This window comes from Squalius cephalus (genome assembly GCF_949319135.1).
Source record: "Squalius cephalus genome assembly, chromosome: 21".
NCBI classification, from domain to species: Eukaryota; Metazoa; Chordata; class Actinopteri; order Cypriniformes; family Leuciscidae; genus Squalius; species Squalius cephalus.
The window spans coordinates 31,171,770-31,183,902 of record NC_137142.1 but is presented as its reverse complement, the minus strand read 5'-3'; the positions used below and the strand labels follow the sequence as shown (position 1 = coordinate 31,183,902).

The 12,133-nt window shown below is 38.3% G+C and overlaps 1 protein-coding gene across 3 annotated transcripts in view; it reads left to right on the top strand.

Moving 5' to 3' along the window:
* Positions 1-12,133, top strand: part of zfand3 (zinc finger, AN1-type domain 3) — a 33,674-nt gene that overhangs the window by 12,421 nt on the left and 9,120 nt on the right. The window contains exon 1 of one of the 3 annotated variants that reach the window (XM_079856015.1): positions 159-517. The exons of 1 other annotated variant lie outside the window; for it this stretch is intronic. In XM_079856015.1, the coding sequence (XP_079712141.1) occupies positions 447-517 (71 nt within the window). In that variant the 5' untranslated portion in view covers positions 159-446. Of the gene's footprint in view, positions 1-158; positions 539-12,133 lie in introns of those variants that run through there. One more of the 3 variants, XM_079856017.1, reaches the window with a different exon arrangement.

Here is a 12,133-nt window from a genome sequence, read left to right as displayed (position 1 = left end):
TAAAACGTTATTACACGTGATATTAATGATATACCGACAACCTTTAAACATCATATTATGTATTTCAATTTTTAACAACAATATTTTGTGTAAATTTGTGTAAAACCGGAATCTGAGTATTTAAATGTTTTTACTCATGATTAACAAAACCCTATTTAGGAGTTGGTATCTTCCACTCGCCAGCTGATCGGCCTCGACTCCCGGTGCGGTCCGTCGGACTGTACGCGGCCGTTAATTTCTTGAATTTTGTCTTAATTACTTCGAATTTATAGTAGCGGCTGCTCGTGTCTGTATCTTTCAGTTCTTACGCTGCATTTTCAGCTCGGGGATTTCGTTGTAAAGCGTTTTTGATCAAACGTCGAGCCGAGGAATTCCCGCACAAGCACTAGGCCGCCATTGGATCCCCGGTGTTTCCTGCAGAAACCTGCCGCCTTCACATCGCCGCCATGGGGGACACAGGAAGCGAGCGCAGCAAGCCGCCTAGTATTCCTCCCCGCTGCCCTTGTGGATTTTGGGGGTAAGATGATTCATTTTACACGTGAGTGTACCCGTGCGGCGAATTTGATGTGGATTAAGGCGATAAATGTGAATGAAATGTGGAGTGTTTGTTGTTCATTGTTGTAGGCCGATGGATGGGGGTGGGGAACAACCACTCCTGTTTTTCACATCTACAGCTGCTGTTTCTCCTCAAATACACGCATAAAACATACACTTCCATCAAACACGTTTTACATATAAACAGCAGGGCTAATCAAAAGCAGATTTGGGCGATCCAGTATTTTTTTACGAGCCGTGTGAGCTGGACTGACAGATCACTTAGCCTACATCTTACTGTCCTCTATCACAATCATTGGCTGTGTTTGAAAACCTTATCTGTACAACACATTTTGGCATTATAGATTGTATAATGTTGCTGTTGTATTTAAAAGCCTGGTGAACATTTTTGTTCCAATTTTTGGGGCATCAAAGGGGGACATAATTTTTTGTTCAATTTCAAAACGTAAAAAGCCAGTATTATGATTACTAATTTGACTGTATTCAGAACATAGTGTGCTGCCTACCTAGAAAACAATTTGGCCATTATAAGTGGCATAATTTTGTGGACTGTATTTCAGAACATAGTAAGCAGCCTACCTAGACAGCTTTTTAGGGCACCACAGGGGACATTGTGTTTGTGCTGTATTTCAAAACATTGTGTGTTGGCTTTCCTAGACCAGGGGTTTGTAATCTTTTAGATGCTACGGCCCCTTAAATGTGATGGTCCCTTAAATGTGATCATCATTGTGTGAGGGACTCCCATCCTAAAATTTAATAGGCAGCTCTATATTTCATGTAAAAGGTCCCAATTTATACGGTGAAACTCACTAAAATAATACTGTACTGTTAGATGTAGTACCGTTCATTTAAATACATTTTTGTATTTTAATCAATTTATTTATTTTAAACATTTAGTTAGTTAGGCAGATCTTATTTTTATCGAAACCCTTGTCCTAGACAACATTTTTAACTTTTTTTTCCTTCTCAAAAGCTAGTTTGTTTTGTAGAGTTGCTTACAACAGATTTTTTAATCATTGGGGACATCATTTGTGTGCTGTAGGCCTATATCAAAACCTAGTGAGTCGCCTACCTAGACAGTTGGTTAAACATTTGGTACACACCTCTGATGTCTTGAAATTCTGTTTAGGTAGACACCTCCCTAGGTATTAAGACACAGCAAGTGTCTTTATTAAGACACAGCAAGTGTCTTCATATAGCTGAATCAAAGGATAATGATAGATAGACTTTTGCTTGAGTGACACATAAATCAGGGCTCTTCTTCAAGCATGTGTCAGGCTCACAGGTGCAGTCATTTGACACTCCATGTTGTCTGTTCTCCAAACAAAAGCACCAGATCTAGGCAAGACCAAGAGAGACCTCTTGATGGGATTTTTCAATGATCTTTTATTTGTTAGCCATTAAACAATCAAACAGGTTTTAAAAAAAATAAAATAAAGGTTGGATAAATAGTTTGATAATAATAAGTAAAATGCTGATGATACACCAGTAATTACATGTTTCATAGCTCATGTACCAGTTGAATCAATCACATAGAGCCCCTCTCACATTACTCGTTGACTAAGCTGTTATAAAATAGACTCAATCTGCTGTTTTGTGTAAATTAGACTGTAAATCCAGGGCTTAATGCTAAGTGGTTTCAATTTGTACTTGCCTTGCCAAAGTTTTCACTGGCCCCACCCAAAAAAAAGTGAAGTAGTATTATTTCCATATAACCCTTGTTTTGTAATAAAAAATGTTGACACCAAAATGTATAGCAGCAGGTAAATTAGGCTGCTGTCACTTTAAGATCTAATTCAATGATTCAATGTTCATGCATTTTCTTTCTCAACTGTTTACGTTCAGATATAACATTACCGAATGAGTGCACTCGCCAAGACTGGCATTTTGGCGTTTTTTGTGTGTGTTTTTGACCATTCAACTGTGGACAGCCTCCTAATACTTCATAATAAAGCCTGATTCTGGATAAATTAAGAATCATAATTTTGTTTTTAAAATAGAGGCCAGTCAATTCAATCAATTTGCATACAAATTTGAATGAATGATTCAATGACTCAATTATAAAGACTTCACTTGTTTCATTACTGGATAAATCTGCATTTTTGAACAAATCTCTTGAATGAATGATTTTATGACAAATACATTTATCAGTCAGTTATGTCGCCACCTACTGGTGTAAAGATGTAATTGATACAATCTTTATTTGAATCGTCAAGTTACTTTCGAAAGGTGATTTAATCGATTTTGATCACAACTGTAGATATCGTTGTTTATCATCGAACTATGATATTCCAGTGCTTCTGTGATAATTTGAGTTATTGTAATAGAAATAATGATACTATGAGGTTGAGAGAAATGTTTGTGAAGCTGTTTATCTGACAATGGTTTTCTTTGGCTCAACGTCTGCGACAGTGCATGTTCTGCTGTGATCATACTTGCCAAATGTTTAATAGACAGCCAAATCATTGTGTGGGTGTTTGCATCAAGTAGGGCTGCCGTGACAACTGAAATATTGTAATACCGCACTATTGACAAGCCAACCGCGCCAATCATAGTGTTCACTTTTTTTTTTCCCACGAGGCTATGGCCTTCTTGTTTTAAAATTGATAACTGTACATTGAATGTTAAATAAATTAATAATGAATACAAGAGTGTTACGAGTGTCATTTTCCCGCCAACTGTTTGTATCCGGTGTTTTGTTGATTTTGAATAAGACTAAAACAATAGCATGTGCTCTCATCCCAAAACCTAATATAACTTCGCCAGTTTGAGAACATTGCGGTTTTCAACTGAATTAAAAGGATGAGCCAGCAAAATTAGATAGGCTATGCTAATATGCACAATTTGCGGCAAATGGTCCCTGTTACACGCGGCAATACATCGAATTTGAGGTCTCATCTCGCTAACTGTCATCCAGCCACAAGCATCAAGGCTGGTACCAGCCGACAGTTAAGAGTAGCTGAAGCCTTTGCAAAATCTGTCAAATACAGCCGTGAAAGTAACAGATAACAAGGTAAAAGCCTTACAGACGCTGTTACACAGTATCTCGTTGAGATGGTTTCATTCAACACGGTGGAGAAACCTGCATTCAAGACAATGCTTAAAGTTGACAAGCAGTACGAGTTGCCGGGAAAAAACGACTTTTCAGAGACTGCTGTGCCGAAAATGTACAACACAGTAAAAAAGCGAGCTTATGAATGTCAACTACTTCTCTGCCACAACTGATATGTGGTCAGGTGTCCTTATATGATTCTAACGGTTCATTATCTGAGCTTGGACTGGACTCTGAAATCACGTTGCCTCGAAACAGTGTTTATGAACCGACTGCCTCATAAACACTTTAGGCAAAGGCCTGTTTTTCAGATCCTAGATATAGGGGGATCATATCAATGACAAGGATACAAAATCCGGACTCATCAAAGAGACTCTGGTAGTAGAGGACGAAGGGAGCGCTGCCAGTACGTCAGAGGTTGGAGACGAAGGGCAAGCAAAGCAAAAAAATGGAAAGTTGGAGACCTGCTGAAATCCCGGGACAACATCCGCGTCAGCATCCATACCTAAGAGAGCTCGAGCAGATAACAAGCTCACACTACCTACAGGAGGAGCCCATAGACTCCAATGCAAATCCACTGTCCTCAGTGTCCTGGTGACACAATAGATGCTGTTTAGTCTTGTGTACGCAGCACACATCCGAAAGCCGTCTCTTATACTCACACAGCAAGTACAGAATTGAGTTCTCTTTCACGTCTTATTGCGTTTGAATATTTAAAATTGGCAAGGCTTAAAAACACGTGCAAAGGATAAACTTTTGTGATGGTGCAGCACTGACCTGATTGGGCAAGTGAGCGTTCCGTCAACTGTCCCGAGCTTCTTTTACGCTGGCTCCAGACGGTCAGGCGGTCTTTATTGTCGAGCCCTGTTCTGGAATGAAGTCAGGGTGTAATTTAAAGTCTGTGTGAGTGTACATAGGTGTGTGTTGTGGTGGATACACGTGGTGAATTATCTAAAAATTGGTCTTTTCATCATCATAATCACTCTGGTCATTTTCTCCTCTCTGCTTTTAATGTGTCATATTTGTGCAGCTGAAAGACTCATAAATAGATTCTAGCTGTGGTTTATTTTGGACTCTTTATTCAAGTGGCACAGTTGCTGTCATTGAAAATCCACATTAGACATGAAACTGGGCATTAACAGAGCACGTCATATCTGGCCTTTATAAGGCAATAAACCTCATTAAAAAATGTCACAGACTCTTGAAGGCTGTACATCCCACAGCTTTAAGCCACAGCCCATCTCTATTCTGATATTCTTGACTCTTATTGTTGTATTGGTGAATAATATAACTGACAATAAGTAAACTGACTTCTTGTGATTATGTAGTGTTAAACTGAAACTTTTTTTGTCTGACTCTGATTGTAGTTTGAAGGGATTAATGTGGACCAAATTATAGTTACTGATGGCTTGTAATGTCACTAAAGACAGTGGTCTCACATCATGATCGTTTTCCATCAAAATCTGAAATTAAGCGTTATACCTAGCATAAGTGGGGCTGCTTGATTATGGAAAAAATAATAATCACGATTATTTTGGTCAGTATTGAAATCACGATTATGTAACATGATTATTTCACATGACTTTGGGAACGTGTTGCATTAATTAAAAAGACACCTCTTTCAACAATTCTTAAAATTTTTTTAACATTTATTGTACTTTTTGAACTATTAAAATAAATAATAGAGACAGCCACTACCATGTAGCAAATCTTGCATGTTTCTGCTCGACATCGGATTCCTCGAAGCCAAACTGTTCCCAGACAACGGAGTTGGTTTTGCCTTTTTTGCTCACCAAGCCCTGCTGTGGCTGCCCTCCTTCTGCCATCTTTACTCGCGCTGAGTTTTTAAATTCTAGCGGATGATAAGCACACGACTTGCTCCCTGACTGTATAGGCTGAGAGAGTTTATGGCTTCGGGAGGGGCGGATGTGCGCGTGTCATTCAGAACACAAGACAAAATAAGAGTGTTCTTGCAAAACAGAACATGGCAAATTAAACGTTTTTACTCAATTGTACTATTTTGGTAATCGTTGGGAGCCGAAATTCAATTAATTGCACAGCCCTACTTGTAAGGTAGTTATTTTGATTAGGCAGAACATAAATCCTAGAAAACCGATACTTGAGGAAAAGGTTTCGGCTAACCTGTTTCGTGTGTAAAAGCAGTATCAAAACGTGAGTGGTTCTTCCCTCAACCTGCCTAACTGGTGTTGAATGACAAGCAAACGCTGCTCTGTTTTGATAACCAGTCAAGACAAATTGTGCACACCTACATCTTCACTAACATGTCAAGATTAGACCAACTGCTAGGAAGTATCTGATGGAAAGTCATGCGAGTAAACTCGGCCTGTGTGTAGTGCAGTTGGTTGTCTGAAAATGTGGATAACTATATATGGAGTACAAGCAAGGATAATAGTTATGAAGTTATACAGGTGCCATGTTGATTGGTAATGTTTTGTTTGTGATCTCAACTTCATCTTTTGCTTCAGAAATTCTAGTATCATTAGTATCCTCTAGTAAATTCTAGTCTATCAAGATTTTGTGTCATAGTATAGTTATTTTTGCTGTAAATGCAATGAAAAAAATTTGTATATTGGATAAACTAGGCCTATGTGTTAATGCCTATTTTTGGATAATCTAGTGAATTAAAAACTTAATATCGCTTGATTTTTGAGCTTTATGAATGCAAACCAAAAGATCAGATTATTCACAATAAATAAGTGGTTTAAAAGATATAGCAAAATTGCTGGCACATTTCTACTGTTGCATATTATTAACCGTCCTAATTGTATGATGTTTGCTTTGTTTCTAAAGACATTTCTCTGTTTGTGTAGATAGAGGGCACTGCAGTTCAAAGGGGCTGAAGTGTGAAGGGCAGCTGTGACATTTCATTTTTCATTCGATTTCCATACTTCCATCTGGCATCTTACATTTGAACACCTGTTAGCATGTCAGCCTTCTCATTTTCAAGCATGCATTATCTTTTGGGTGCTGGTGCGGGTTGGGAATGAGTGTGGATAGTGAGATCATCTGTTGTGTTTGGATGCACCGTCCCCTGTGATTCCCACAGAATACTCTCATTATTGCCAATTAAAACCTTCACCATTTCAATGTTGCCTTTATTTCCTCTAAGGTAGGTGCAGTAATTTCAGACCATAGTGTAGGAAACCTTGAACCTGAATTAAACATCTTTTAAAACATGCAACATTCCTGTTGCCTGCCAATCCACTGTAGATGTTGACTTTACACACAGTGATTTGTTTATTTCTGTGTGAGCTCAATTATTATTATAGGTAGGACTTCACATGTTGGTGATGAGCAGCTCTGTTTCTGACGTGTCCTGTTTGAGTGAAACAGAGCTTTTGCATAAATACAAATGGAATTGTTAGTCGGATAGATAAGAGACTCTCTTGTTTTCATTTGGGGTTTTAAGTTTCTAACCCCAGATATGAACAATCCAATTCATGCTTGCCCTTGAAACACTATTTGTTGAATGTGATGAGAAAAGACTAGGTATGATGAAATAAGTCGAAAAAGCTAGTGATTTTAGTGAATCAGTCAAAATGAGATTTTGGTTTGTATTGCTTTTGAAAGAAACTCAGATTTTGCTGAGTGTTTGCAGGAAATTGCATAATCTTTTAAAGATACACATTTGCTGCTTTTGAAACAGGTTTTATTTTAATTAAGTTAGATTTAGTTATTGGCAGGTGGGTTCATTATGTAAGGAAGCACTGCATCAATCACATCTACAAATTAGATTCAGTGTTATTGTGGTTATTAGGAAAATGGCTTGATTAATGGTGTGATGCGATTTGTGTTCCTCAGGTTGTTGAATGTGTCGCACACACAGTGTCTGTACAGAAAGTGGGCTGAGGTGTGTGTGTGCTGGAGTCTTGATTGGGCTGTTGCCTCTTTTCATAAGCAGTAATTGCAGATGACATTTAACAGGAGATGTCAGATTAATCCAGAGAGAGGCCAGCTTGATTAGCTAGGAATCATGTGACCGAGGAAGACCATGCACACATTCTCGCACACACATAAACTCACCGTTGCATTCTCTGAAAATATGTAAAAGTTTATCTGCTGCACAGTAAAAATGCTGTATGTATTTTTTTTTCCAACTAGGGCTGCAACAAATGATTACTTTGATAATTGATTCATCTAATGATTATTAGAACAATTAATCGTAATAGTTGATTATTTTCCCAAATAATCGGTAAGATTTGATCGATTATTCAGCTTTTGTAAATAGTTACAATATTGAGTTAAACCTTTTCTAACTAATAAATAAAACAAGGAAAAGCGCTTTTGAAAATGTCTTGTTAGTCAACTTTGAGCCTACTGAATAGACCAATCTCCTTGTCATCCTCAGAAGTCATCAATAGGCCAACTTTTAGAATGACTAATACGGTTTTTATTAGAGCTGGGCATTGACATAAATGTCATGATTAGATTTCTGCTCATAAGCTTGCGATTCGATTCCGATATAGATTCAATTCGATTCAATATCGATTCATTTGGATATTGATCATGTTGAGTACATGTTCATTTTTCTCAGGGGAAAAAAAATCTCTCAACTACCAAACTCAACTGGGAATCCAGTCAGCTGGTACATTACTATAATATAAAAGGTTAAAGCTCCAATATGTAACTTTTTTCACCACAAGAGGGCGCAGTTTCCAACAATAACAAAGGCGAAGCTTGATGACACTATGAAGGAGGTGACGATGGGAGATGTCGTTTTTAATGCGTTTTCACCATCTAGCGATGTATCTAAATGGAATTAATGAGTCATGATCACGGATGAGGTAATTTATTCGTTTTTGTATTACCTGTATGTCTGATCGTATTATTTTATGTCATCATAATTAATGAACTGCAAGGAACGTGAAATGTTATGCTATATTATTACAGGCATGTGGTGTAATTCATATCTATTAAAATCATCTTTACTGTAACTATTACGTTACTTGTACAATAATAAAAAATATGATTTGCTTATCTGTCTATCAATACACTCGCGAGAGCAGAGTCTCTGTCAAGTCCAAGATTGTCGCGCAGCTCTCTCCATCTCGAAAGCGCCTGGCCGATATTTATCCGAGTTTTATTCCTCCGTTTGTCACACAGTCTGCGTGTATCCGAATATGGACGCTTTCGTTTTGTTGGCACTTCAATACTCGCCAAAGAGTAATCGTGATCCATAACAGCTATAACCATACAGTCTATGGCTATAACCACCACTTCCGCATTTGACCATGTGATATTCCGGTGTGGTGGAATATCACATGGTCCACACCGGAAAAAAAGGATAGTGCGGACATTGCGTCACTGAGAGGCGACATTTCTTTTCCGGGACGGACAGTTATTTAAAATCGGAATTTCTCTGAAATAAAAAATCTTTGGAGACTTTTGAGATATTGTAAGTACACAACTGGAGGAAATATATCACACTGTGCAAGTTATTTTCGGAAATTTTATTACAAAATTGTTACATATTGGAGCTTTAAAATAAAACAACTGATTTGTATACAATTCTTAGCAAATATTCTTATTTGTATATTGTTTCTTAGCGAAATATAGATCTGCTATTCTGCAGATACTGTAATACTAACTGTTTGGAATTTTTATCATGGTTTATCACAGGGTCCGAAATGAACAAGCGCCAAATGCAGGTAGATTTTCCGTTTGGCGAGTAAATTTCAAAAGGCTATCCGCCACACTGGCGGGTGAATGTTCATACCAAAATATACAATTTTCTATGCACCCACTATTCAGAGCGGCCAAACGTCAAGCTTCCCCGTACTTCAAAGCTCATCGAAGCCGTGCAGAACGTCTTCAGCACTCGCGGATCGTGCATACTCCGCCGCTGGCCAGGCTGCTTCTGCTTTACACACCATGGACGTTCTTTTCTCGAGAAAATTAGTTTTCTCATAGCGTTGCAACGCAATAGCCTACTCGTTCCTTTATCTCTCAGGGAACCGAGGTTATGTAAGTGACCAGTACGTTCTGCCTTCCCCTCCACATGAGTCAGGTAACAACTGACAAAAACAATTTTATTTCACCCCAATGATAGTAATATTTCATATATTTCTCTCATTTTGATCAATATATATATATATATATATATATATATATATATATATATATATATATATATATATATATATATATATATATATATATATATATATATATATATATATATAATCAACATTTTTTTTTTATTATACATTTCAAATTTTGCTCTGGACAATTTTGTATGTTTGTATTCAACATAATTAGCCTGGTAATACCAGACTCTGCTACTTCTCTTTGCTTCGTAGACAGAGTCTGGAATGGCATAATAGAGAAGTGTTTTCTCTCTCGCGGGGGGGCGCTTGTCTGAAGTTTAAAATCATTGGTTACCCGTAAGCCAATCACATAACGTTTGGTTATGGCGTGTGTTATGCGCATGCTCAGCCGCATTTAACTTCCACTGTAAACACATGTATGATGCAAAAACAAAACCATCGAGCGAAATACCGGCGTGAACATGGCTGTGAACGACTTTTGCAGGTTAAGTGAAGTAAATCTACGCATCCACGGTACAATCAGCGTCTACGTCACGGCTCTCAGCCCGCCCTCTGTTCGTTGATTGGCCCGGCTGTTTCCAGACCGGTGGCAAACAGAAAGCTCTGAAGCTGTCTCAGACTAAGTACAGAAGCGAAATGAAATTGAGCGGAAGTACGAAGTCTGACGTAGTCAGGCTACAACATAATAGGCCTACCTTATTATCTCAATTAAATGTAGCCTACTTAAATGAATGTATATGTGACAAAAAAAGAATGCTGTTTATTATTTTGGCCGGTAAAAAATATGCCTGGCTGGTGGATTTTTTTCATCTACCAGTCCCCGTGGCAGGTGAGCAAAAAAGTTAATTTCGGACCCTGGTTTATCAAACTGGTAATCCCTAGTGCTGCACATTTTTTTAGTCTGCAACTAGACGATTCTTTTCCACCAGTGTGATCCATTCAGGCCGATTTGCGGATCAATTATAATAGGCGGGCACTATAGCATTGATCAGCCTATCGTGCCCAGGAGGCACAATGTCCTGTGGATCAACAGGTTTAACTGTTTCAGCTTATCTCAGTGACAACCGTCATACGTTATTCAGTCAGCACTGTCAGTAACACCTTTCCGACCTTTTTATTGCTCATGCACACGCAGCTACCCCATCGGGGTGTTCATGCGGTGTGCTCTTCTACACTCAAATGTGCTCATCTTCTTAATATGCATTATTCCTACCCACAATGCCCTGCTCTCTCCACATGCTTCCTTCCGCCTCCTTGATTGGCTGCTGATTATGATTGCGCTTGATTGTGGGTCTGTTGATGTTGTTTTCATTGCTAACCTCTGTCATCCCGAGAGGGAGTTTCGAGTCGCACGCAGGGAGTGCAATGGATGTTTGTTGTGTTTGTGTAAGTAAAGTATTTGATATGTCACCGCCCTCAGCCTGCAGGTAAAGAGCATTGAGGAACTCTCTACTGAAGAGGTGTCTGAGGCTATGTCCACACTAGTGCGTTTTCGTCCATACTGGCGTGTCCACTGCATATTAGAAAAGATCTCTGTCCACACTACACAACTGAAAACATGTCACATGACCATTCATGTACACTGGGCATGCGCGTACAAGTGTAAACCATTGCCGATTGCTCTAATAATAGCTTACGTCTTGCGCGTGTAGGAAGCTGCAGTATTATAAAATACTTTTTGAGTTCTTTTCAGTGAGTCAAATGAACTGATTCACAAAGTCTCAGTGATTCATTAGCAAATATTTATGAATTAAATTAATTCCTAAACATTTTTACCCAGTAATCATTAACAACTGGAAAGGTCACGCAGGAAATGCATTGAATAAAAGTGTGGTAGTCTTTTTTATTTATATTTTTTTTATTCATTATTTACTTGAATAATTTAGCAAAAAACTATTTAATTTTAATTATAAAAAATAGATATTTAAAAAAAATAGGTTTACATGTATTTTTTTTTAATTGAATTAATTTATTAATGGATATTTTTAGGTTTTCAATAAAGAATGTTTGATTTTGCTGTAGTATTGTAGCCTGGCTAACGTCAGACCTCTTTCTCATTGAGACGTGGTCTGGGAACCACATGTTAATTTTCTCGTATTTGAGGCGTGGTTTACGAATGCCCAGAGCCGTTTATTGGGCGCTACGAATGTCAATCAAATGCGCCTGTACGTAGCTCATAGCCAATCTTTTCAATTATACCAGATGACGTATGTAGAGCGACAGAAATTCGACAAGGAAGAAGACGAAATAAACTACTTAGAACACTATCTAAGGCTGCATCGAAAGGTAACTTTGCTTCTGCTGCCATGTTGGATCCATAGTTATAAACAAACTGCTTCGGTGTGTCGCATAGACGTCGTCATCGTCTTGCTGCTCCCTCCCCGTTCTGTGATTGGTCCCCTCGCTGAGGCGAAAATCTGGTCCATGGTATCCAGGCTGCCTAGCAGCGTGAATAAAA